A 24,984-nucleotide genomic window follows, 5' to 3' on the forward strand; every position below is an offset into this window, starting at 1 on the left:
TGTGACTACAAATCGTGGCATTGCCCCTCCCCTCCCCCCCCCCTCAATCTCCCTTCTGTTACCTCAGTCTCTTTTGCTCTCAACTTTTACTTCCTGGACCGTGCGTAGAAATTTTCTTGAGATGCCACCTCTATTCTCCGAACTTGCACTCTCTGTCGCCACTCCACCGTTAAGTACATGATTATGTGAGCCGTTGCCGCTCACCTCCGTGCGAGGACGTGGGTGGGGTCTTTTGCTGGTGTATAAGAGCATAGCCGCCGTCAGAAGGCGTGGCGGGTTGCCATGGCACAAACGGCACGCGTCCGCCACATGAGTACGACGATCGTCATCATCGTAGATGAGGTCAAGTAGGCGGCATCATATATTGAGTCCAAGATGCTGCCCAATACCAACGGGGTTGGAAACACGATGAGCTTGTGTTTCCCCCTCCTACCTGCCCACACTCAGCAGAACCACCAACCTTCTCTTCCTCCTCCTCTGCCCATCGCTACTGCCCTCTCGCACCAACTTATCTGCCGTTGTGTGGAGAGGAGGGAGACTGCGGCGCGAGGGGTGTGGAAAGGCGAGGGCGCTAGACCCCTTCATGTGCCCTGTGTGAAGCACGCCGTCTCCTCTTCCATGGATTTCTCTACCCCATTCTCCCACTCTTAGGTGTTTTCCCCTCCTCCACCTCTCTCCCTCTTCACGCACGTCGCGTACGATGCGCTTCCTCCACCTCTCCTCCCTTTTCATATTTCCGACTCGCTTGCACACTCGTTTGTGTCTTCTCTGCCCACCCTACCCCGCCCCCCTCACACACTCGGCATCAGTGACACAGCCACGCATACATACACTCTTACGTGACTGTGAGTTTGCGCTAGTGGAGGCGAATCCCTCCTCCTCACCCCCTCCAGTGGTTTCGCTTGGATTTGCTTCATTGGGTAGCGAACTGCTGTCCCTCGCCCCTCACTGCTCCTGTGCTTTCCTTTTCACCTTTTCTTTTGAGGCTCGGCTGTCACCACCACCACCACCACCACCACTCGCCACTTGCCACTACCATCCTCATCATCCCCCCACCCACCCCCTTCGGTGGCGCTATCTTAACTATTGACAGCCAGTGAACGAGCGTACGCGTGTGGGTGGTCGTGCGTTTTGCTTGCCGCATTGGTGGCGGCGGCAGTTTTGTTTCTCCTTTGGTTGCTCGTGCTTTTTTTTTACTCCTCTCGCTCAGGCTCATACGTTGCGTTGTGGCGCGCGCGCACACACACACACACACAAAGCCAACGAAGAATGAAGAAGATATACCATATCCCCACCGGCAACTCGGCCGAGGATGAGCAAAACAACAAGCGCCAGGCAAAGCGGTACCGTGTGTACTTCATCATTCTAGCCGTCTTGGTCGCCTTGTTGCTTATGCTAACCACGATTCTAACACCAATGCTACTCCTGCAGCATCACGACAGCCAACTCGAGCAGCGGCACCGGGACGAGGAGAGGCTAGCGGCGAGGGACTACGCCACATCATTTCGCGACGCCATCCTCGGGGCCATCTCGGCTGTGTACGGGGTAGAGGGGTACGTCATGGGAGTGATGAAGACGCTGCCGAACCTCAACGACACCCCTGCCCAGCGCGTAGAAGGCCAATACTTTTCACAGTTCTATAGGTATGCCGAGCTGGTGGCCTCCGCGGCACCGCACATCAGCCTCTTCGCAACCGCGCCAGGCGGCGTTATACTGCAGGTATACCCGCTCAAAGAGGAGAGTCCCCTGAAAGGCTGGGACCTGCTCAACAGCTCCGGCTCGGGCACAAACCACACAGACCAGGCTAAAGGGCAGCGTCAGGATCCCTACACCGTCATTAGCACTGGTATGCTCGACCTGACAGGGCCATACAAAAGTTCTACATTGCCAGCACTCTACGGAGTGAACAGCTATGATGAAGTGAACATGTGGTGGGTCGATCTCCGCCAGCCCATCTACAACGCGACCTCTACAGCGCTGATTTCAAACTCAACGTTCTGGGGCTTTGGAATTGTCGTCTTTAGCGTGGATGGACTCATGCAACGCTACAACTTCACGAAGGTAATGGACAGTAATGAAATGGCTTACATTGTCTACACAATGGATAACGCCTCTTCGGGCTCTTGCACAGTCATCATTGCATCACCGATTTTCAACGGCGAGACTGACTGTAACACACCGAGCATGCAGAAGTTCATTAAGGAGGCCACTACCCGTGACGTCCTCAGTGAGAAGATCTCGTGGAGGATCTCCTTGAAGAGCACGAAGCGGGTAAACCAGTTTACCCCCAAAGTGCGCAACATCATCATTATTTCGTCCATTATCGGTGTGTTTGCTCTGTTTGCGCTCTGCGTGTGCATGATTGTGCGGTGCACGCGGGTGTACGACGGCACCAAGCACGCACCCAAGATGGCGCCCTTCGCCATGCTCACCATCGGCCCCTGCCGCGGCGAGGAGCTCTGGGACCTCGCATCGGATCAGATGGTGGAGGTGACAGAACGTCTTGGCCATGTCCTGGCTCAGCAGATGGTGCGGCACGGCGCCTACCAGATTCAGCAGGTGCACCCACTCACCACATCGTACGTCACGCGCAGCGTCGCGGCGGCCGTGCAGATGGCCTTCAGCACGATCGAGGAGCTCTATAGCTGTCCCATCGACGATCCGCTGCGCCGCCTTCTCGGTGACGAGGGTCGCCTACTGCTCTCTTACGCTGTACACTGGTGCACCGACGCTGCCGTGCGCTTGGAAGTAATGGGCAGCGGCTTACGCTATGAGGGCCCCGATGTTGTGTACAGTGGCCGCATGTGGGTCTTTGCTGGTCCGAACGTGGTCACTGTGTCGCCGGCAGCGCTGCCGAGCGCGAAGCGCATGCCGCATGTCAAGTGCAAGCTGTTCGACTCGGTGTTCCTGCGCGGCGTCACGACTCGCCAGGACCTCTATGTCGTCACGGATACTTCGAACCATCATCTGAAGGAGGCGGAGGCCTTCGCGGCGGAACAGGTGCGTCGTGCGCGTCAAGCACAGCTGCAGTACACCGCTGGCAAGGAGACGGAGCCTGGCAGCACCTTATACACGCCTCAGGGCCGACTGTTCACCTACCCGCGGATAGGGTACGAGAACAGTGACCTCGACAATGACTCCCTCTGTTTGGCTAGGACCGCTGCGGATGGTGCTAGCGCTGCCTCTGGCAATCGCATCAGCAGCCACCCCATCCCTTTTGCGAACAGTACGGGTGGGTCCCACGTGGCAGCTGGAGGAATAAGAAAGGGCGCCCGCAAGGATGAGAGGGTGGGGTCGTGCAGCGTGCCAGCCTCCACGCCTGACGGCGTGCTGGCAGGAACAGGCGAAAATGGGTCGGAATCGCCGTCGGCACTGTCGTTTGTGGTACCACAGCGACGCATGGTTCGTCGCCCAGCCCGGAAGAGCAAGCTTGCCAACGTCGTGTTGGGGTCGCCGACATCTTCATCCAACGTGGCGAACGTGCAGACTGGAAACGCGGTAGAGATGGCAGCCGTAAATCCGCAGACGCCACTCCTGCAGCACAACGCTACTCTCTCCTCGAGCGCAAGCACAAGCGGGACTAACGACATCAGTGGCAACCACAGCCGCAGCGCCATCGGTGCAGCAAACAACGCGCAGCACCCTGACGTACTCCCCGCCAACCCGCTCGTTGTCGTCCCGCCGTCGACCACGATGGTGGCAGCGGCGCATGGACCCGGCGGTGGCAGCGACGGTAGCTCGCCCTCCACCTCGTCCAGGAACTGTGAGTCGAGTGTCTGGCGACCCGGCAACATTCCGCCCTTCGTCGGGGATAATCCACTCGCTGGCAGCAACACAGGCCCGGGTCCGACTGGCGGCCGAGGCGCCGTCAGCAGCCCGTCGGTTTGTGCCACCTCACACAACAGTGATGGCAGCGCTGCACTGCAGGATAACGCGTCTGTGCTGGACAACTTCAGCAGTGACCTGCTGCTGCGCCCCGTCATCTCCTCCCAGTCGGACCTACTGCTTCGCGCGGTGTTTGATCGACAGGCTGTCGCGCTCGACCTGAGCTACGACTCTGTGCGGGTGCTGGTCTACTACTTTTACTCCAGCTATAAGATCCTGTTTCGCCCGCTGGCCGCGCCGGAGCTGCACAACATCTACCGTCGGCTGGTGACTGCGTTTGGTGTGCCGCAGCAAGGCATCCTCGAGCATCTGGCCGCGCGCTGCGCCACGCGATACCTTCAACGACATGAGGAAACGCAGACTCGCTTGTGGGATCAGCAGCACCGACTGCAGGCGCACATCCGGTCTCTCAGTGCGAGCACGGCTGTGGCAACGTCCTCCGTCTCCGATGACGAAACCGCGAACATATCCGACTGAGCAGCAATTTGGAATAAGAACGTCAGCAAACTGGCGCAGAAGGGTAGAGAGAAAAGGGGGGAGCGGTACCCCTCCTGGTGGAAGAGGACACGTCGCAGGGGTGGCGGATGTGTTGTCTAAGCCTCTCTCACCTCGGTCCATTCTACCTCTGCCCCACGTATACGCAGGCACCCCTCCACTGCCCCCACTCAGCCTCTTCTTCTCAGTCACTGCTCCACAAGCTGTAGATGTATGTGCGTCTGTGGGGGGGGGGGGGCGTATACCCCTCTCTCCTCCTCTCTCTGCGCATCATTGCAGCTTTCTGACTCTAAAGACGCGCACACACACACACACACACACATATATATATATATATATACGCACATGCGTGTGTGTGTGTGTGTGCGCTACGCTGCCTTTTTTTTCTGGTGGCGGTCCCAACTTTGCTGCTGCTATTTTGCCTTTGCGTTCGTTTCCGTACCTCTGGGCTACCTCCTCTGTGTCGGTAGATACTCCACTTTGCGCGCCTGCTTGTTCTTGTGTTCGTTCTCTCATTTTGTTACCTTGCGTCTACCCCCCCCCCCCCTCCCCCACTACTACGACCCCCCCACCACCACCTTGCCCTGGGGTTGGTACAACACACACGCACAGACGACAGAGACCTGCTCGGAGTGTCCGACGCCCGCCCCACTCGACCTCACAGCGCTGCTGCGCCGCACCCGCCCATATCTCTTCGCCATCACGGGAGGAGGAACGCCTTGTGCACTTGGCGCCGAAGCCGTACGCACCGAATGCCGGTGTGACCACAACGCATCCGCTCCCTAGAGGGCGGCGGACAGACTCTCCTGCTCGAAGCTCCTTTACTCACTGTGGGTAGATGGTGCGTCACAGTCAGACATGAAATCATGAGCGGGCGCGATGCTTCAGGCAAGCCACACTCTCGCAAGCACAGCGACAAAAGGCTGCGACCCCCTTTGCTTGCAGCTGCCGCGCTGAGTGTGGGGCGATGAAAATGGGAGTTGAGCTACTGTGCGTACCAACTGGGTCAGCGAAGACACCAGGAAGACAAGTACGGCTGTTGCCACGGTCGCACCTCCCCTCCTCATGGCGCTCGACACGGGCCCTACAACGGTGGCGGATGGCATACTGAGCTGTTTTGGGGGGGCACCAATGCTGGCGCTACCAGGCTGTCGCGTCCACCTCTCGTCTCATGTTCTCTTCAGTCATCGTGTAGCGGAGCATCACAACAAAGTCGACAGGCTTTCCAATTCAGCAGTGGCGGTGGAGTCGACGCCACTGCTGAATTGGTTAGGGGCCTGGCCACCCCTCTCCGACGGCCGCCACCGCTTGCACCCTCGGCCAGGGACCCTGGCCGCAGCCCGCTCGGATCAGGACATGCGCTCCGCCTGAGCCCGTGCGGTGCCGATCGCCCAGCACGTGATGCAAAGGAGGGACGAGGGGAAAAAACGAGAAGAGTCCGCTAGACGCATGGCCCAATACGGCGGCAGGGCGGCTGGTGCTGGATGACTCGGATTCCGCCGCGGGGCAGCAGAGAGACGTGGCTGGGCTGTGGTGGTGCGGGCTCGCATTCATGCGAATCTCTTTCTCAGCGCCAGTATCTGTGCGCATGTCTGCTGCTTTCCCCCTCCTCCTCTCTCATAGCTGTCGTGGCGCAGCCCCTGTCTTCTTCCGTGCTCTCTGCAGCGACTATCCCAATGCCTTCCGATCTTCTATTCCCGACTCCTCCGTCGAACGCAGCGAGCAACAGCAACAGAAGAAATGCGCGCAAGCAGTAATGCCGAGTCCTCCTCCCCTCTCCCACCTCCGCTCGCCTGCCTCTCCGCCTCTGCCCCCATCCACCCACCCACCCACCCCCCTTTCCTCCACTGCCCAGCACAGGCCTGCGTCATTCCTTCTCTCCATTGGATGTCGCAGAGGTGGGGGAGGGAGGAGGCAAACGCTCTCTGCCTCGAGTGCAGGTTGTGTGCATCCGCCTCGTGTATGCTGCGTGTCCTCCCTGGTCGTGCGAAGACGATCCCGTGGTATAGCATCGGTCCTGCAGAGAGGCATCGACAGCCGTGCCGTGCGACTCACTCTGCGCTTAATCTGCGTGCGCCTCCTCCTCCTCGTCTGTCTACCTCAGTCTTCTCTACTCCCTCCCTCTCTCCCCTTTTCAGTCATGGTAGGAGTGGTGAGGAAGCTCATCGGATCAGTAATGGTGCGTGTTGGCGCGAAACGGGAGCGCCCGTGCATGCTCGTCCTCCACGTTGCTTTGCGTGCCGCTGCGCTGCCCAGAATGGAAGGACCCCAGCGCATGGAGAAGGGGGCAGGCGCCTCTGCCTCGCCGCGAGAGCTCTTTATCTGGAAGACGTCAGCAACCGCGGAGGTGTACGCAACGGCAGTGATGCGCAGCATGCGTGCGTACTGGCAACTGATTGGCGGGGTGCGCTACGCCGGCCCCGATGCCTTGACACTGGCCAGCGCCGTGTGGCAGGGCATTGACAGCTCTACACCTGGGCCGGAGGCGGCAGCGCGAGGGGCAGGGAGTGCTGAGGGCGCTTCATCGCCGAGCCCCCCTCCGACCAGTGCCACTAAAACCGGCGCCATCCGCTCAAGGCAACTGCCGCAACGACGGCAGCGCATTAGTGCGACCCAGCGGCGCACCGGCGTACTGCGGTGTGCGGTACATCTTTCTCGCTCTGTCTACGGGGATGCAGGCGCCGTACACGTGTTACGAGCCGCGTGCGCGTGCGTGACACAGACTAAAGTAGCGGTACCGCTGTCGCAACTGGCCGTTGATGACGGTGCCGCGACAGTGGTGGACGCTTCGAAAGCCGGCGCGCAAAAGAGACGTAGTGGACGCGCAGAGGTGGATGTCGGGGATGTGATGGAGCAGGTCTGCCACGCAGCCGTGCATGTCGCGCGTGTGGAACACGTGTTGCCGGCACGCCAGCGGCGCTGAGAAGCTGGCGTGCCTTGATTAGTATTGTATCGAAGCCTACACACGTGTGCGAGAGCATCACTGCCCATGCGAGTGCATTGTGCTTACAAAGTGCGCGAAACATCTCTGAAAGGAAAAGGGAAGAGAGAAAGAAACGTACGCGAAGCGGAGAGCGAACGAGCGAACTAACCATAGAAACGCTGACCAGGAGGCTGATCAGTTAGCCTCCTTCGTCTCCCCCTCAGTCTGCTAGCCAGGCATGCTTTCACTCACCTTCCCTCCCTCTCCTCCGACCCTCCGTTGGGCGGAGTAGGTCAGGTCGCAGGTGTGCGCTTGCCTTTAGTGAGGGAAAAGGGGGTAGGGCGATAGGCGAACGTAACGGTGTCACGTCCGTCAGTGTTACCTCATGCCCTCGCCACGCGATCGCTCTTCCTCATAATGTGTGCGTGTGTGTATCGCTGTTCCTCTCGCTCTCTCTCTCTCTCTGTGATCCGCTTTCACCTTTATCTACACTGTGGCTCTCTGTCCATGTGCGCCCTCGCTCCCCACCACCGCCACCACCCCAATTCACAACAACGTGCCACTCACACGCACACACTGGCCCATGGTGTGGTACGGGTCTGCGGTCCGCTGCCTGGCTGTTGGATGAGTCGTCATTGAGAAGGTGCAAGTACGCATCGAAATCAACAGACTAGCTGGTACCCTACGTAAGACCCCACGATTACGTCTACACGGGAGGGGGAGGGGGGCATATACACACGTAGCTGCAAACACCAACAAGCTACACAGCTTGCGCTTAGTCGCAGTACATCTCCCTCTTTCCTGTCTGGTACCCTCCGAGGGCACCGCCGCCTCCCTTCCCCCTACCCTGAACTTCAAAGGAGGAGGAGGAGACGCGAGGTTCCGTCTGAACCGCTGACCATACACCTCCCCTCTCTTATTTGCTTGTTTTGTTGCTGCTTTGCTGTTCGTGTGTGGGTGGGCGAGTGTTTCGTGCCTGTGTGGCGGCAAAGAAGGAGAGGAGGCGTGCGGCATAGGGCGGGTCGCAGTCGCCTTTCACCGCACACGCACAGAGTGGGGGTGTGGTGCGTTGTATCATTTTTGCACTCGAAGAAGACACACAGACAGGCGCTTGACCTCCATTCTCCATCCGCCCCCCCCCCTGCCAAAAAAAAAAAAAACGCCGTGTGTCTTGCTTCGCTCTCTATTTCGCTGTCTGTTTCTTCAGCCTCACCTTAGGCTTGTAGTCATCCGCCACTCATGAAGTCCGCGATCAAGGTGTTCAGGGAACTCGAGGCGACAAGCCAACTCCCACCGACGACACCGCAGCAGCACATTACACCGCCCACCGTACTCTTACCTGCTACTCTCGGTATGGTGCCACCGGAGCTGGCCGCCATGGCTGCTATGGCCGAACCTGCCTGCACCGGTGGGGTGGGGGGGACGATGCCGCCATTGAGTCCGTCTGTCACCAACAACACGGCGGCAATGTCTCCGCAAGCATCTATACAGATGTGCATGGCACCAGCGCTGGCCCTCAGCCCTTTTTCTAAATCGCCGATGCTCATGGACAGCACGAAAGTGCAAGACACTGACGATGGCTGCTCGGTCAGCAAGCCACCTACCTGGCCCCCGCCTCAGTCTCCGTATACTGCACTGCGCATGGATGGTGGCAGTGACCCCAGTGACCGGTCAAGTACTGTCCATGCTCGCATCGCACCCGCCGTTGGCAGCCTTGACGACGACTCAGCGTATGGCCCCCTTACCTCCGCCTCCTCTATCGAAGCGACGCGCCTGTCGCATAGTACGCTGGAGAGCTCGCTCGAGGTGAACACATCAGCAAACCAGTTCAATGCCGAAGATGTAACGCCGTCAACGACCAATACTATCACAACGGGTTGCGGCAGCTGGCGCAGAAGCCACTCTGATGCCCGCTTGGACAAGGCCCGGTGTTGCTCACCGATCTCACCCTGCCCACACGCGCAAGCGCACCACGAACCACGCCCAGCGTGTGAAGCATCCTTGACGTGCGGCGGCGCAGTCGCGTCGCGAGTGGGATGTATGGATCACCACCCACCGCTCTTCCCTGCCTTTTCAGAAAGCGTGTGTGCCTTCTACCCCCTTACCAACGTCAAGGAGCCGACATCAGCCTCAGCAGCAGCCCCAGCGATCTCGTCAAGGTCAGCATCGCACGAGCAAGTAAGTCGTGGACGTCCTTCGATAGCCCCCAAGAACGCTGCTCCTCACCAGGCGCTAGAGAAGCCGCAGCCAACACCGCAGTCGCCTCTTTCCACCACCACCGACACTGTCTCGGCGACGCCGCGGTCGAAAGCACCCGTGGGACTGGCACTGCAGGAGAATACAATGATTACAATCCTCGATACCTTGAGTGGCGCCGACTGCACAACGTCTTCGACGCTCTGCGCTGCACCAACACCACCGCCACTTCGTTCTGGCTCATTACCGAGCCAGTCCACGAGCACGGTCGATGCGAAGCCCAACTCCGTCAGCAATCGACGAGGAAGCTCTACCCCCGCCGCCGCTGCTGCCATAGCAATGGCAACTGCAGTTGCTTCCAGGCGGCGTGTTCCCCTCCCTGCATCCTCGGCTACGACCATGCCGTCACCGCCGCCGCCGCCGCCGTGCATGCGCCTCAGCTACACCAGCAATGTAAACAACGCACACGGCAGTCCCAGCAGCACGTGCACGAGCGCCATGTCGGGCGCCATCGCCTTAGTCCCCATCGGAATACAGCCGGCAATCGCCACCGCCGCCTCCTCTTTCTTTGCCGCCACCGCGTGCCAGTCGCCCGCCTACGCAGCCGTCAGCACCAGTGACCCTCCAACTTCCTCCTCCGGAGTGGCAACTGCGCCCCCGCTTCCGGCGTCCGACCTAGGCCTCTCCGCTGCGAGTACTGTACTCTCCATGTCCTCTGTCCCGACGTTAGCCGCTCTTGATACGCCAGGCAAAGACTTTGCTGACGCACGAACACCGGCGACGTCACCGCTGCGTCCGGCATACTGGGCATTCCCATGCGCACCGACGGGGTCCATGACAGTCATCCTTGCTGCCCCGGAGGTGAGTTGGCACTCCTTGACAAGCAGAGTGATGACCCCGCCAGCGAGCAGCGCTGGCGCCGCCATTTCTGACTCGTGTAGTCAGAATTGCATTGGGGACTGTGGAGTTCATGGCGCGGGGACGCCCTTCATGGACAGGTGCTCGTCGTCCGCCTCGATGGCGACGCCGCGGGCCGTATCACCAGGCACGCTGACCGCGTTGCCGGCGTCATCGGTGAGACTCGACTCTCAGCGTGCAAGCGGCAGCCGTGGCGCTATGTGGACGTCAGCTGGGCAAACATACCGAAACGTGCTCGTCCACGGCGGTCGGGGCAGTGGATCCATCGCGGCCGTCACGGCATCGGGGAGCGGCTACAGTCTTGGTCTTCCCCTGTACTCTTCGCAGCCGCAGCTCCTTTGCACTCCAGTGCCGCTTGACGACACAGAGAGCGTGTGTGCGATATGCTTAGAGGGTCGTGCATCGAAGACCCACACAACTGAGATAAACGAAGCATCAGCGCCGCTGCAACCGTCGCGTGCGGCGGAGGGGGGATCAAGCCAGAAGAACGACAGCGCTGCAGCAGTGATAAGCAATACAGCTACAGTCGCTGACGAGGGAGCCGAGCAGGGTGCCGTGCGAGGTGTCAAACCTGGCTCTTGCCTCCTCTCGCTTCCCTGTGGTCACTGCTATCACCAAAACTGCGTTCAGCGGTGGCTAATAGAATCGCAGAGCTGCCCCACCTGCCGCCGCGACTTAACACGCGACGCTACTCTCAACTGACCTGTCGAAGGAACGAATGGCAACAGAAAGAGACAGGGCAGACTGATCTGCTGGAGCGCACGTAAGCGATCAAAGCGGCTTGTCAGAGGGTGACGCACACCCCTCCTCCACTACTCCCCCTACGCGCGACGGAGCAGCGCCACCAACACCCACTTACGCCTTCGCTTCTTCTCCAGTATATTGCATTGTGGTCTTCTTCTTGCTCTTGTATGCGCCTCCCCCCCCCCCCCCACTCCGTCTGTCCAGCCATTTGCCTCCTCCCTTCTCCCACGCCTTCACAAAGCAGAAATGAACACCGTCGGCGTGTGTGTGTGTGGGTGGGTGGGTGGGTGGGTGTGTCTTCCACCGGCGGGGGACTCGTATGCGCTGTAACACATGAAAGAGAGAGCACCCGACCTTCGCTCTCTCTTCTTGTCGGTGGCTGCTCTCCCTATGCTGCGTGACTCGGCGTTGGGGTCCATGCACGCACCCAAACATATACATAAGCACAGGAACGGTCGCTTGCCAGTCAGCCCTGCCGCCTGTGCTGTCCTCCCCCACCACCCCTCCTACCGTTACAACAGCCGTCCATTATCCTTCATCTCTCCCGTGGGTACTCGCGTGGTATACAACGCGCAGAAATGCGTGCAGTCTCTCGCAATGCCGCGAGAGCACACAAATACCGCCCCTCTGTCAACTCCGTCCACCCCTCTTCGCCACCACGCGCAGGCGGACCCACCCCTTCATTTCTTCGCTGTTTGGTGAGCACCCCACTTTTTCATTAAAGTACAACGCCAGCACTGGACCGTTTGTCGGTGCGCTACTCTTGCGCCCTTTCCCGCTCATCCCACCACCTACTTCAACCTCCACCCGCAGCACAGGCGGCACCACATTGAGCCAAGCACATGTCCATGCAGTCCGTGGGCCGCCTACCAGTGTCACGGGAACCGGCGGGCATGATGCTTCGACGCCTCGCCGCGCATCGCCGCCACGCAGCCGCTTTCTGCGCCGCGCGGTGGAAGAGTGAACACGACCACGGTAGTAGGACCCTCATGTGTGCCCAGCGCACCTTCCTCACCGCGACACGGGTGCGCCGAATGAGTGGCAGCAGCAGCAGCAGCAACGGCACAAGCACGGGCAGCTCTACAGAAGCTGCGAGGAATGCCGCTGTGTACTTCGATGGCCCTTCCCTACTGAACGACGACGTGGACAGCGAGCACAACTCACCCTCAGCAGTCCACCTATCCGCCGCGCCACCAGCCCCGCCGCTGCCGCCGCCGCCACCACCACCGACTGCATCTTCGATGTCGCCTGTCGAAATCACTGCAGAGGGGTGGGCTGAGCTTCAGCAGTACCTGCACCAAGTTGAAGGGACCGATGTCGAGCTCCTTGGCGCCACTCAAGGCGTCACACCGCCGCTCTCGGACGCAATGGTTGGCCATGTTGACAAGACAGCAGCGGTGGCAGAAGACGGCCCGCACAGTGACGGCACCTTTGCAGGTCAGCGTCCACAGGTCTCACCGTCGCCACCGTTTGTGTCGCCTGAAGATGTCGCTGACCTTGCAACGGATCTGGCGCAAGAGGTGGGTGCGCTACACCACGACTCCAGCTTTACATCGGCACGCGGCTGGGAGAAGGCAGAGCTAGAAGCGGGGGCAGACAGTGGTCACCAAGACGACGGCATCGAGTACGGAGACGACGCCGAGCGTGATGAGCAGCTGCTCGCCTCCCTGAAGGGTCACCATGTGCGACTGCAAAACACGCCAGACGTGGTGAGGCCACCGCTCATCATCCCTGATAAAAAGGGTGACTTGGCGGCAAACACACAGCCACTGCTGCACAGCTGCGGGGGAGAGGGCGAAGCATCTGCCTCCACTGCAGAAACAACGAGCAGGAACTTGGCAGTCGCACCACAGCCAGCGGTGCGCCTTCTTAATCGGCACAGCTATCTTGCGGAGCAAGACCGACTGTACCTTGGCGCTTGCACAGCGCCAGACGCGCAGCTGCGGTCGTCTGACGCCATGCAGGCAGTATCACCATCTGCGGGCCCACAGCCTCACAGTCGCTGCATCCTCGTCGTCTTCTCCTCTACCGACCTGCGGGTTCACGACAACCACCTCTTGGCGTTTGCCTCGGGGTGCGCCAGGGCGGCGGCCATCAAGACAGGCGGCCCTGTTTCCGTCATTGGCGTTTGTGTGCTCGACTATCGAACTTTTGCGCAGCCGAGCGTTGTCGGTGGCTTTTTCCGTCAGAGCCCTCAGCGGGCGCAGTTCCTGCTCGATACGGTGGCGGCGCTGCGCGTCAAGCTGGAGGGCACGCTGCATGTGCCCCTCCTCGTTCGCTGCGGTCGGCCAGAGGAGCACGTTCCCCGCCTGGCCGTGGAGCTGGGGGCGATGCATGTTCTCATGACAACTCAGTACGCCCCCCACGAGCGACGTGTGCAGGAGTTGATGGTGCGTCGACTCCGGGCAGGAACGTGGGTGTCGCGCGAAGAAGTGACTGACGAGGCTGTGGTAGCGGGTGCAGTTGGGCAAGTAGCGTCGGCAGCGCTTGACGTGTCCTGTGGCTTCGCAGCCGATGAAGACGATCCCCTGATCGCTGTCGTGGAGCACGCTAGCAGCGGTGCCGGTGGGCAACAGCACCCGTACTACCGCGGCAGTAGCGCGCCCTCGCGCAACCGCACCGCGGCTGCTCTGCCGGAGGTGCACTGTCTCTGGCAATCAACGCTAGTACACCTCGACGACTTGCCGACACCGCTGGCGGCCATGAAGGAGGGCGAGCGGTGGTACCACGACGATGTCACGGTGAGCCTGATCCGGCCGACTGAGCCGTACAACAAGGCGACTGCGCTGCTGGCGGAGCTGCCTCTTACCTGGCAAACGGCCGCCCTGCTGCCCACGGAAGAGGAGCGGTACGGGCGAGTGGGGTCGTCCGTTTTGCGGGGAGCTCTACCTCGGCTTGAGGACCTCGGCTACAGTGTCTCCGCCGTCCGCGGGACAGACTTCGCCTTTCAGGAAGTGATCGCCACCCAGTCGTCCCACCCGGACGCCGGCGAAGACGCGGCACTGGTGCGCCTGCAGGACTGGCTGGCGCAGGGCGGCGTGACCTCGCTGCTACGCTACGGACGGGAGCGGCGCACTAACACGAAGATGTACTCGCAGAAGCTGGCGCGCGTGTCACCGTACATCGCGCTTGGCGCTCTGTCACCGCGCAAGTACTACGAAGTCCTGCGTGAGTTCGCGCAGGCGAACCAGCGCGATGCATTTGTGCAGCAGCAGTTCCGCGAGGGGTTGCTGCGGCTTTCTCGGCGGGACTACTGGCATTGGATGGGCCTGCGCTTCGGTGACCGGCTCTTCTTCTCCTACGGACCGCACCCTGAGCACACGGACGACGTACCGGACTGGCGTCATGATCGCAAGGTGGTGCAACGGTGGTGCAATGGATTGACTGGCATCCCCTTCGCAGATGCCGCGATGCGGGAGTTGGTGGGGACAGGCTTCGTCGCGCACGAGGGGCGGCAGGCTCTGGCGTGGCTGCTCACCCGTGGCTACGGGCAAGACTGGCGCCTTGGCGCCGAGTGGATGGAGCGCTGCTCCCTTGACTACGACCCATTTGTCTGCTACGGCAACTACGCGTACAGCTGCGGGCTTATTCTCGACGACTTCGGCGAACCTGTCCGCAGCGTGTACTACCTCGCTCATCAACACGACCAGACCGGCATCTACGTCAAGAAGTGGCTGCCGCAGCTATCGAAGGTGCCGCCGGTGTACGTGCATCGCCCACACGTGCTGACAGAGCGCATGCAGGCGATGCACGGCGTGTACCTTGGCAAGAACTACCCCTATCCACTTAAGCTGTGGCAAGGGGCGCAGCGCAGTCTGTCTGCCGCTGAGCTCACTGCGTACTACCCGCAGGGCATAGTGAAAGGACCTGGGTACACGGAAGCACTGCGGTACGGCAGCGCCGTGATGCAGCCCGAGGAGTACAACGCCGCTGTGTCGCCCACGTACGTGCAGCTGCAGGAATGGGCGGCAATGCTGCCAGCCTCCGCCTTCGCAGGTATCGAAGACGACGACGAGAAGGCGAAGCACCTCTCCCTCGTGGAGGCGGCAGCCCCACGGAAGTCTGCCGCACCCGCAGCTGCAGCTGCGGCGGGGTTAACCTTGAAGAGGGTCGTAGTGTAGAAGTGTTCGACCTACCGCTGCTTTCCGCATGCGTCACTCGACAATCCGCCTCCGTGGTGCGTCGGTGTGCCTCTCCTTTTACTGCGTGCTTCGCAGATCTGTGTTCACGCGGTGGCCAGTGAGGGTAAGCGGGAGAACACCCGCGTACCGGTGTATGCGTGTCTGGGGAGTATCGCTGTCTTCTTGGGCTGCTGTCTTTCTGCCTCCACCATCTCTCTCCCCTCCCCACCACCCAAGAGCTCTTTTCATCCCTTCGCAGCTCCACGGCACAGGCCCGCAGAGAGCGCAGGAGCGGCAGAGGGAGGGTGTCATCTCGTGGTGGGTAGGGGGAGTGAGGAAGGGAGAGGGGTGCAAGGTATTGGAAGAGCAGGCGAGCCCGCTCCACAGCTCAACGACTAATGAAAAGCGAAAGAAGAGCAACCGCCAGCCCCACTGCAGAAGGTGACGGGGCCCAGAGCGCAGGTGGTGGCAGAGTTTAGTCAAGCTGAAAGGGGAAACGAGAAGAGTGCTGGGCGCATGCACACACAGTTCTGCGGCTTCTACTGCCTGTGCTCCACCTTGATAACGTGAACAGTGGACATGAGCTGCTCCGTAGAGTCATTGTTACCTGTGCCTCATCTACTTGACTGCCCCCTCCTCACCCCTCCCTCTCTTCCTCCCTGTGTGGCTTATCTGAGTACACTGTATACATACGCCCGCACAGGCTCGCAGACAAGCGCGCTGGTCTTCCTCAGCGTTCCGTTCTACCCTGCACAACACCTTTCAGTGCTTCTTCTCCCCTCCCCCCCCCTGCTAGCCATGTCCGTCACGGCCCCCGCGTCATCTACGGCCCCTTCGCCCTACCCGAACGCATTACAGAGTCGTCAGACCACCGCCGAGCAACGCCAGATCGCCGCCGCTGCTGTGCGCGCCTACCGGGCTACCCTCAGCCAAGAAAACGTACTTCTGCAGGAAAAAGACGCACTGCTTAGCAAGGAGGAGGCAGAGCGACTCCAGCGTAGAGTTGACGACCAGGCCGCTGCGGACGCCACTGCCACACAGTTTCGCAACCGTGCCTGCGACGTCTTCGCCAGTGTGCAGGGCGGGCAGTGCCGAGACGAAGATAGCGCCATCGACATCTTCCACGCGGCGTGTGACGGTGACGTAGTAGCCCTTGACGCATGCATACGAGGCGCGGCGGACATCAACGCCATCGGGCAGCCAGACCCAGCGCACTACAATGGCATCCAGTTCAAGCAGCGATGGCTCTTCCGCGCGCCGCCACTCGTCTTCGCGGCTGCTTTCGGACGTGAAGAGGCGGTGCGCTTTCTACTAGCACACGGGGCGGACCCGAACGTGGCGTCCACCACAGGGCTGCGCGCACGCGATTATGCGGCGCGGCGCGGCTACGGCTCCATTGTGCAACTGGTGGCCAGCGGTGCGTCCTAATGACGGGCGGAGTCGGTGCGGTGGTAAGCAGCCCGATGAACTGTCGGTCCATGTACAGTAATATTCACCACCGCTGCACACACACGCTCACATCTTTTGCTGGGTGTGTGTGTGCGTGTGTGTAGAGGGGCATTCTCCAACGCAGGCACACGCGTATGCTCAGCGATGCGGTGTTTTCTCCTTCGTTTCCTCCTCCTGTCTCATCATGGTGTGTGTGGGGGAGCTCTTTACCGTATGCTGCTGCGGCTTGTATTGACACACGCACACACACACGCGAGAGAGAAGGGGAGAGGGGGGAGGTAAATTTGTGAAACTGCCCCACCCCGCCTGCTTCTCCCGACGTCGTTATCGCCTCTCACCTAGCCAATGGCACCCATGTGAATCTGGACTATCCTTGCTTCTTCCCGAACTCACCTTCGCACGAGCCCCCTGGACAGTCTCCCCCCGCTACCCTTCTCTGCCTGCTCCCCCCCCCCCCCACCTACGACACACGGGGTGGGGTAGAAGCACAACACAGAGACACATCAACATTCACGCGCACGCCTTTTACGCGCGTCGCTGTGGTTGGCGCCTTTTGAGCTCATAGCGCCTGAGCGCCACCCCTTGCACAGTGTGCTGCACACAAACAGTGCAGGCCCAACCGAGAAGCGCACCACACACCGCAACTACTCCAAACGGCGGCACGCACGTCTGCCGCATTTGCCTCCTCTTCCCTTGCGTACCTGTGTGGCCTTTCGTGGGGGAAGGGGGAAGTGTGCATTTCAGTTCAAGCGTGCTGGGCTGCCTCGAGGGTTTCTCATCAGCCCCTCCTCTTCCCTCTCTACTCTCACACCACTCACTCAGAAAGTGAAACGAACCACATGTTTCTTCCGCTGCTGCTGCCTTCTTTTCTCTGTGCACCCTCTTGTGCATATTCTCTGGACAGACAGACACACACATGCACGCGCATGTACACCCTCACCCATTGGCGCACATGCAACGACACAGAGATACACAGCGCGTAACAGCTGAAGACCGGCGTGCGTCGTGAGCCCTCTTGACTCTCTTCCGCTCTCCTCCTCTCTCTCTCTCTGAAGGTAATATGGCAGTATTGAACTCGTTCATGTCGATGAGTCCGCGCCGAAGACTTGCTCCCCCCTCTGTGCTCTCCTCCCCCCCCCCGCCTTTTCGTCTCTTGCATGTCGGCTTCGGAAAGCTATTGAGCCTCTCGGGTGGTGGTTGAAGTTCACGAAGCGAAGCAACGCCACCTCTTCTATGAGTGGACGCACACGCACCCACACGCATGCGTATGTGCTTGCCTATACTCTGATTCTGCTGTCATCTCTCTCTCTCTCCCTCCCCCCCCTTATTGTTTCAGAGGTGAGGACGGGGACAGGCCCGCGTGAATGTCGACCTTCCTCGACGAACGGCACTCTTGGCTGTGGCAACATTGCATTGGGCCTGCAATGTGTATCACTGGTGAGCCGCACGCGTGTGAGCGGACTTTATTTTCCGGTGACTGGTGCACGAAGGTGCTAATCTTCCAATAATGGGCATGTTTCCCTGACCTCTGAGTCAAGAGCGTCTCTACCTCTTCTAAGGCCAGACCAGGCGAGACCAGGATAGGTTGAAGGAGATGCGCCATACTTCTCATACCTGTTGTTCGTGGCCATGCACTGGCTAAGCAGGAAAGTACCCTCTATGGAACGCAGTTTCGTATCTGTGGCCGGGATGGAAGTTTCACGCGCAGCTCCCTCTCTCATTTTCGCCTGCGTCGATTCCTCTTTCGTGGAGCAGAGGTTGCAGAGGGCTTATCCAGCTTAGCGCTCGAGCATTCTATCGCGTAACGCACTTGCGAGACCTGGTGCCGAAGGTCAACGTTCTCTCTCATGCTTCGCTATCCTTCGACTCCTCTCCTTGAACGCTTGCGGCACCTGAGTTCTTCTGGCGCGTGATCTCTGTATACACAGAGAAAGCTGAACCTCACTCCTCCGATCGGACGCACAGACATTGAGCGAGGCAGAGCATAGTGTTCCTTTCCCTTCCCTATATATAGAATTAGCTCAGTGGTGAGTCGGTACCAAGACGGTGCGGCGTTATGCTGAGGGGGAACTGCGCCCTTGTGTGAGTTGGTGTCGCCGTTTCGTTGTATTTTTGGCGTCCTCCCCCCACCCCACCCCCCGCACACGCGCCTCCTCTCGGAACTGCCTACCACCTTTGCACCATCGCGTGGTGTCTAAGGGGTGGCGGAGCACTTCGTACTCCCACATCCTCCCCAATTTCGGTCTCGCCTCCCTCCCTCTCTCTCTCTCTCTCGTGTGGCTCCTCTCTGGAGCCCCCCTCCACAGTGCCAACATATCTGCACAAACGTTTTCAATCGCTTTGCGCATATATCCCTTCCTTTCCCGCTCACTCTGCCCACGATCACCGTATTCACCCCGCTCTTTTTGGGGGGGGGGGTTGACGTTTCCCTCCTTCATCCAGCGGGTGGCACTCTCGTTTGCCTCTCACCGCGTAGTCGTCTGCTTTGCCTCCGGTGGCTCATCTTTCCGCGCCTCTGGCATGCCCACATTGCCTCCACCACCTCCATCTCCTCTCGCGCGCCCTTTTCACTCCCTTGTAGCGTCTCTGATCAGCACAGACGTCTCCACGTTCGGATAGCGGAAGTGTGGCGACGCACTGGTGTGTGGGTGTGTGTGTATTCATCGGTCACGCAGTGCAGTACAGGGGCACGAGCGTGGCTGTTAATGGCTTGGGAGGGGGGCCGCACGCCATCAACACCAAAAGTTTGTCCTCTCTTCGCTGCCTTTCTTTTGCTCATCCCCCTTTGCCCTGCGCTCCCTCCTCCTTCCCATCACCACCACCACCCTGTGACGTATACAACGTGAAGACTAAGCTCATATGCGACGTGCTCGCCGCGGCGCTGGTAGTGGAAGCTGGCGTGAGCAGCTACAACGACAATCCAGGTCGTGCTGGGGCAGCGGCAGCTCAGGGCATGTCGTGGCTATACACGACATCGAAGCATTTGCACGCGTCCATCGTAGTGCTGCTCGTCCACCAGCGCGATGTGCATTGTAGCTTAGAGCAGAGCAGCTCAGGCGCGTGCGTATACGACCACACAGACGGCGTGTAGGACCTCTGCCGAGGACGACGAACACAATTGACCTTCGTAGGAATATCCGGGAGGTGGAGGGTGGCGGTGTGTGCCTGTGGCTGATGGATGTGGGCGGTGCGGCGTCCTCGCGGGCCAATCAACTGCTAAGGAGTCCTCTCTCTCTCTCTAAAAGAAGGGAGATCACGAGTACTGCGTACGTGTGGCACGTCAGTGGGGGTCGTATTTTGAGCTCCACCACCCGCGCGTACCCGCCGTGGCGCAGTGAGTGCAGCGCGAGAAGGGGACCGGCGCTGGCCTTGAAAACGCTCGCACATCATCAAATCCTCCTCCAAGCGGAGAAGGTTAAGGGATAGCGGTGGAGGAAGGAAACGTGCACCTCCTCCAGAGCCGGTCCAGCCCAGTCCCACCCACCACACTGATAGAGCGTCATCATTGCACCTAACCCACCTCTCTCTCTCCCCTCCGCCTCCTCCTCTTTCACTCTTCCAACTCACTTACACCTCCTCCCCATTTTTGCTGTCTTTCCCCCTCCTCAACTCTCTTGTCATGCTTGAATGTGTGCGGATGGCTGCTCCGGAGCGCACCCACCGCCGCCATCTTTCTCCCTGTCACTCGCCCACTCTCTTCCTCGACGAGGGGAGGTAACGCGGTCGACGCCAACCGCCGGCGACTGCCACCGTAAGTGTGTGCAAGAGCGGAGTCGAAAACGCAATCGCGAAAGGAAAGGGAGGGGACGGAGCGACGCCGGAGAAGCGAGCGAGCGAGAGAGAGAGAGAGACGCGACCAAACATGGAGGGCAACTTCTATGTATCGGACATCGTGATTGACCGCGAGCTCAACTCCAAGTACGGCATGGCCTACACGAAGTGCCCCAACGAGTCGAGGCGCTACGGACAGTGCATCGAAGCCGGTCAGATCAACCGCAACCTGCAGCGTGATAGCTGCGCCAAGGAGCGCCAAGCACTCCGTGCGTGTGTCTTGAAGCACCTTCGTAATAGCGCTGCTGGCAGCACGGCTTCGTCTGCTGCTAGCGATGGTGCGCAGAGCCAGTGATGGCAACGAAGCAAAACTGCACACAGTGCGCCTACCCACAAGCAAACAAACAGAGTGAGGCGTGTCTACGTGCCGATGCTGGGCTATTGTTGCGTGGTGACCTGCGAGGACGATGGCGATGATCATGGCGGGGGCGTCGGTGGAAGCAGGTTGGTGGCCGTATCGCCGTGCGACCTCCTCGCAAAACAAACAACGTGTAGAGCAGGTTTAAAGGATGGATGCACCCCACCATAGCAGCGCCCACTGTGCATCACCCAAGCAGGAAGAGGAAGGAGGTGACTGCGGCCCTCGTTGTCAGAGGGGAGGGGGGGATGACTCGGTGCTTTGTTTCGTGTGTCCACAGTGCACTTCCGCCGTTCTCCATTCTCTCGATGCTGTAGTGATACACAACTGTGAGTTGCCCATCGCCTTCACCACCCCCTCCCCCCTCACCCTCACTCCCTCTTGTCATTCGCACATGTTCTCCTCCTCTCTTCCCTCCGCTTTTCTCTGGACGTTCTCGCGTGCGCGTTCGTGCATAGTGGTGGCGACACGAGCGTGCTCTTCTTCACGCCGCTCTGCCACGCGCACACAATACACACACACGTGCGTTGCAGCAACAACTATTAGAAAGTATTGCCTAAGGGGACGGGAGTGCGTGCCTAACACCAGCAGAAGGTAAGCAAGCAGCGGCTGATACGAGGGGTCGCGTGTCGCTGTACCTCCCTTCCTCCCTCCACGTTACGTAAGCCCGCAGCGGCTCTGTCTTGCGCACCCGTTGAGGCCCGTCGCATGTCGTGTTGTCCCCGTCTCGTCTGCACCGGCGGCATTGCTGTCCGCAGTTCCTCCCCTATTGCCTACGCGACGTCGACTGTGTGGCGCGGCCTGGTCAGTGTGGCAGGGTTGTCGTCTGCAAGCGCGGGCCCCTTTCCCCTGTGCCGCCTCCAGAGGCGCACCATGGCGTACTCGACCTTCGATGCAATGCGTCGCAAGAAGTCCGCAGCGCGATCGCAAGGCACACTTGACGGTGCTGGCAATCGCGGCGCGAGGACAACCGACACGCCTTTTGCACGCTCTGGCGCGCTCTCGTCAACTTCGACGCGTCCGCTGCAGTCTTCGGTGCAACGCCAGAAGGAGGCGGCGATGGCTTTTCCAGAAACACTCAAGAGCGGCCGGCCGGCGCAACAGAACACCATCTCGCAACAGCTCTTCTACGCGAACCCTGCCAACGCCGCGGATATGGCGCGCCAGCAGCAGCTGGACTGGGAGTACACGCAGCACATGCGTGAGCTGCACACCCAGAGAGGCGCAGCGGATCGCCGCTTCTTTCAGCGTGTGACAGACTACCGCGACATTCGAGATGGCGACCCGTACGCGTCTGTCTTTGGGGAGTCCGGCGGTACGCTGCGGCTGCGCACCGCCGCGTGGCAGCGGCAGTTCGAAAAGGAGAACGAAGATGTCGAGCTTCCATACGAGCGCACGAACGTGCTCGCGCGCCTCGCGCCGAACTGGTTTGTGCGGTACTTCGTGAACTTGCGGGACAAGGGCGGGGCGGACCACCTTTACTTCCTGTGGGCCTGCGCCTTGGCCGCGGTGTCCCTTCTGTGGCTTGTTGGGTACCTCTTCTACACCGCGCCCAGTCAGGCACGGCCAACGAGAGAGATCCGCTAAGGAGGCACCGGCGCGCAGTCGAAGGAAACAGAGGCGACAAAGACAACCCACACCCCTTTCGGGTCACATCGGCTACAGACCTTCTCCGTCGAGCCGCACGCTCACGCACTGGTGTGCAAAGTCATGCAGCCCACGAGCGTCAATGCAGAGAGAGAGAGAGCGCGCGATTCTGTGCGCAGAGGATGGATAGTGAAGGTCAAGAAATGGAAAGGAAAGGGTACCCCGGTCGGCCTCCTCCTCCCCATCATCCCGTCGCTCCCCTCCCCGGCTCTGCGCACAAGCAGCGCAGCGCGGCACGCAAGTGTGTGTCGTTGCGGAACGAAAAGTGCGAAGCATAAAAAGGAAAGTGCGGCCATGAGCTCGGAAGGGGGATGCAGCTGTGAGGCACGTGTTTCGTGGCGTCCTCAGTGACATGTCGGCGTCTACGGCCCTCGTCTATGCCTCGATCCGTATGCCACTCCTGGCGCTTTCCCTTCTTCACTGTCGATCCCTCACCCCCCTCCCTCTCCCCCCTCTCCCTCCTGCATTGTTGTCGCAGTAAAAATAGGCGAGTATTGTCACCCAGCGGCGTGCGCCCACACACTCACCCACGCACAAAAACACGACGCCTCTCTCCCCCTCTCTCTGTCCATCCGCCCTCTCTCACTCTCGCTCACGCCACCCCTCCCCCCCCCCAAACGCACACACACACGCACCCCGTGTGCCGTCACTTCATCGACTACTGCTGTAATGCCTGCAACCTACGCGCTGGCAAAGGAGTGTCAGTTGCTGCGTGGCGATGTCGAGGGTGTGCTCTCGCTCGCTGCTCAACTCCTCCTTCAGACGACCGCGACCGCATCGCCTCCCAACGGATCAGCTGTAGCCTCTGCGTCGTCATCGACGCCGACCACGTCGTTCATTGGCCCCGTCGTAGGTGCCATCCTCACGGATGTCCACGTCCGCTCACTTCTTCTCAACACGCTGGTGCGCGTCCTCGTGCCGGCGCGGCGGCAGAGGGCACTGCTTGATGACAATAAGTACGTGCACGCAGCCAACATGGCGGCGCTGCAAGAGCAGCAGCAACAACAGAGAAGCAATGGCCCAAGACCGACGAATTCGGTTGACGGAGGATCGGACGTGTTGCAGCGATACCGCGTAGGGCGTGTCGTCGGTGTCGTGCCGAAGCCACAACCTAAGGCAGCGAAGGTGGCCCACGACGGGAGTGGGTCTGCCGCTTGCGCTGACTTTGCCGCAGCAGCGGCTGAAGAAGGTCAGCAGTGGCTGCTGGCCGTCTACGTTGGCGAGTGTGTCGAGCCGTTTGCCGTGTCGGCCATCGCAGAGGATGTCCTCACAGAGGTGGAGCACCGCATCTTTGTGCAATCAGCCCTGTCCACGAACAGAGAGGAGGGTAGCCGACGTGCGAGTGTGCTGCCGAGTCAGCAGCCTGCACTGCTCTCTGCCGAGATGGCAGTCGTGGTGCAGCAAAGCATCAAGGACATCCGCCTAGCACTGCAGCTGATGCAGACGGCGGACAAGAAAGCAGCCGCGGTGGGTGTGGAGGCGGCCACGCGGCGGCTAATGCAACGCGCCAGTGGGGTAAAGCGGTGGCACGATGCGTCAGACAACGACGGGGATAGTCGCACCCACAAGAGGGGGACCGAGGCGGCACCAGCTGGAGAAAGCAGCGACGGACTCGGCACGCACTTCGGTAACGGGACCTCGTCGCAAGCCGCACGGGTGGCCCGCCTCACAGAGGACGTGACAGCACGTGGTACGCAGCTTCAGCAGCTCCGCCAGCTGCTTCAACAAAAGGAGCAGGAGGTGAAGGCCACGCTTCAACAGCAGCAACAGCAGGAGGCGCGGCACCGTGGCGAGGTCGATGCGTGGCGCGCCAAGGTGGAGGAACAGAGCCGCACGCACGAGCGGGTTTCGAAGGAGTCGCAGGAGTCGTTAGAGCAGCGCGACCGACTGCTTGACGAGGCGAACACGAAGCTGCGTCGACTGGCCGGCATGGCCACCAAGTACAAACAGGTTGTAGACACCGTAGCGGCACTGCTGAAACGCAGCAGCGGCGAAGGTGGTGACGGGACGGTTATGACGCCTGACGACATACTGATAGCTCTACAAACTAGAAAGTCGCTGTAGCCGCTCGCGCAGTGGGCTCCTTCCCTCCCCCCCTCTTCGTGCTGGCGCATGCGCTTCCCCCCCCCCCCCGCCCACGCGGGTCTGAGCGCAGACTTTCGTGCTTCTCTCGCGGAGCTGGACAAGGAAGGCGGTGGTGCAAGAGAAAGTGAGAGAACGGCGACGGCAATGGTTGGTGTGCTTACCGCTATCGGTGCCCCCTCCCCGCCCTCTCCTCCTCTCTCTCTCATCCGTGACTTTGCATGTAATTTTGGAGGGCCTGTGCGTCGTTAAACTCCAAAGTGTCGAATGCACTGAAGAAAGTGAAGGTCAAGAACGAAGCACAAGCAGCGGCCGATCAATCAAGAGTGTGCTTG

General features: G+C 60.3%; 8 protein-coding genes across 8 annotated transcripts; all 8 read left to right on the plus strand.

Annotated features, from left to right (window-relative positions):
- Positions 1-1,269: 1,269 nt before the first annotated feature.
- Positions 1,270-4,362, plus strand: LBRM_09_0330 (conserved hypothetical protein; the record flags this gene model as incomplete). Its single annotated transcript, XM_001562599.1, has 1 exon — positions 1,270-4,362. The coding sequence occupies one exon, from the start codon at positions 1,270-1,272 to the stop codon at positions 4,360-4,362; it is 3,093 nt and encodes a 1,030-aa protein (XP_001562649.1).
- Positions 4,363-6,556: 2,194 nt separating this feature from the next.
- LBRM_09_0331 (conserved hypothetical protein) lies at positions 6,557-7,303 on the plus strand (the record flags this gene model as incomplete). Its single annotated transcript, XM_003722907.1, has 1 exon — positions 6,557-7,303. One exon carries the CDS (start codon positions 6,557-6,559, stop codon positions 7,301-7,303), a length of 747 nt encoding a protein of 248 aa, XP_003722955.1.
- Positions 7,304-8,542: 1,239 nt separating this feature from the next.
- Positions 8,543-11,119, plus strand: LBRM_09_0340 (conserved hypothetical protein; the record flags this gene model as incomplete). Its single annotated transcript, XM_001562600.1, has 1 exon — positions 8,543-11,119. One exon carries the CDS (start codon positions 8,543-8,545, stop codon positions 11,117-11,119), a length of 2,577 nt encoding a protein of 858 aa, XP_001562650.1.
- Positions 11,120-12,402: 1,283 nt separating this feature from the next.
- Positions 12,403-15,282, plus strand: LBRM_09_0350 (putative DNA photolyase; the record flags this gene model as incomplete). Its single annotated transcript, XM_001562601.1, has 1 exon — positions 12,403-15,282. The coding sequence occupies one exon, from the start codon at positions 12,403-12,405 to the stop codon at positions 15,280-15,282; it is 2,880 nt and encodes a 959-aa protein (XP_001562651.1).
- A 798-nt stretch (positions 15,283-16,080) lies between these two features.
- LBRM_09_0360 (conserved hypothetical protein) lies at positions 16,081-16,710 on the plus strand (the record flags this gene model as incomplete). Its single annotated transcript, XM_001562602.1, has 1 exon — positions 16,081-16,710. One exon carries the CDS (start codon positions 16,081-16,083, stop codon positions 16,708-16,710), a length of 630 nt encoding a protein of 209 aa, XP_001562652.1.
- Positions 16,711-20,593: 3,883 nt separating this feature from the next.
- LBRM_09_0370 (hypothetical protein) lies at positions 20,594-20,857 on the plus strand (the record flags this gene model as incomplete). The annotated part of the gene is made up of 1 exon (XM_001562603.1): positions 20,594-20,857. One exon carries the CDS (start codon positions 20,594-20,596, stop codon positions 20,855-20,857), a length of 264 nt encoding a protein of 87 aa, XP_001562653.1.
- Positions 20,858-21,979: 1,122 nt separating this feature from the next.
- Positions 21,980-22,507, plus strand: LBRM_09_0380 (conserved hypothetical protein; the record flags this gene model as incomplete). Its single annotated transcript, XM_001562604.1, has 1 exon — positions 21,980-22,507. The coding sequence occupies one exon, from the start codon at positions 21,980-21,982 to the stop codon at positions 22,505-22,507; it is 528 nt and encodes a 175-aa protein (XP_001562654.1).
- Positions 22,508-23,236: 729 nt separating this feature from the next.
- Positions 23,237-24,631, plus strand: LBRM_09_0390 (conserved hypothetical protein; the record flags this gene model as incomplete). The annotated part of the gene is made up of 1 exon (XM_001562605.1): positions 23,237-24,631. The coding sequence occupies one exon, from the start codon at positions 23,237-23,239 to the stop codon at positions 24,629-24,631; it is 1,395 nt and encodes a 464-aa protein (XP_001562655.1).
- Positions 24,632-24,984: the final 353 nt, after the last annotated feature.

The sequence above is a fragment of the Leishmania braziliensis genome, chromosome 9, assembly GCF_000002845.2.
Source record: "Leishmania braziliensis MHOM/BR/75/M2904 complete genome, chromosome 9".
Taxonomy (NCBI): Eukaryota; Euglenozoa; class Kinetoplastea; order Trypanosomatida; family Trypanosomatidae; genus Leishmania; species Leishmania braziliensis.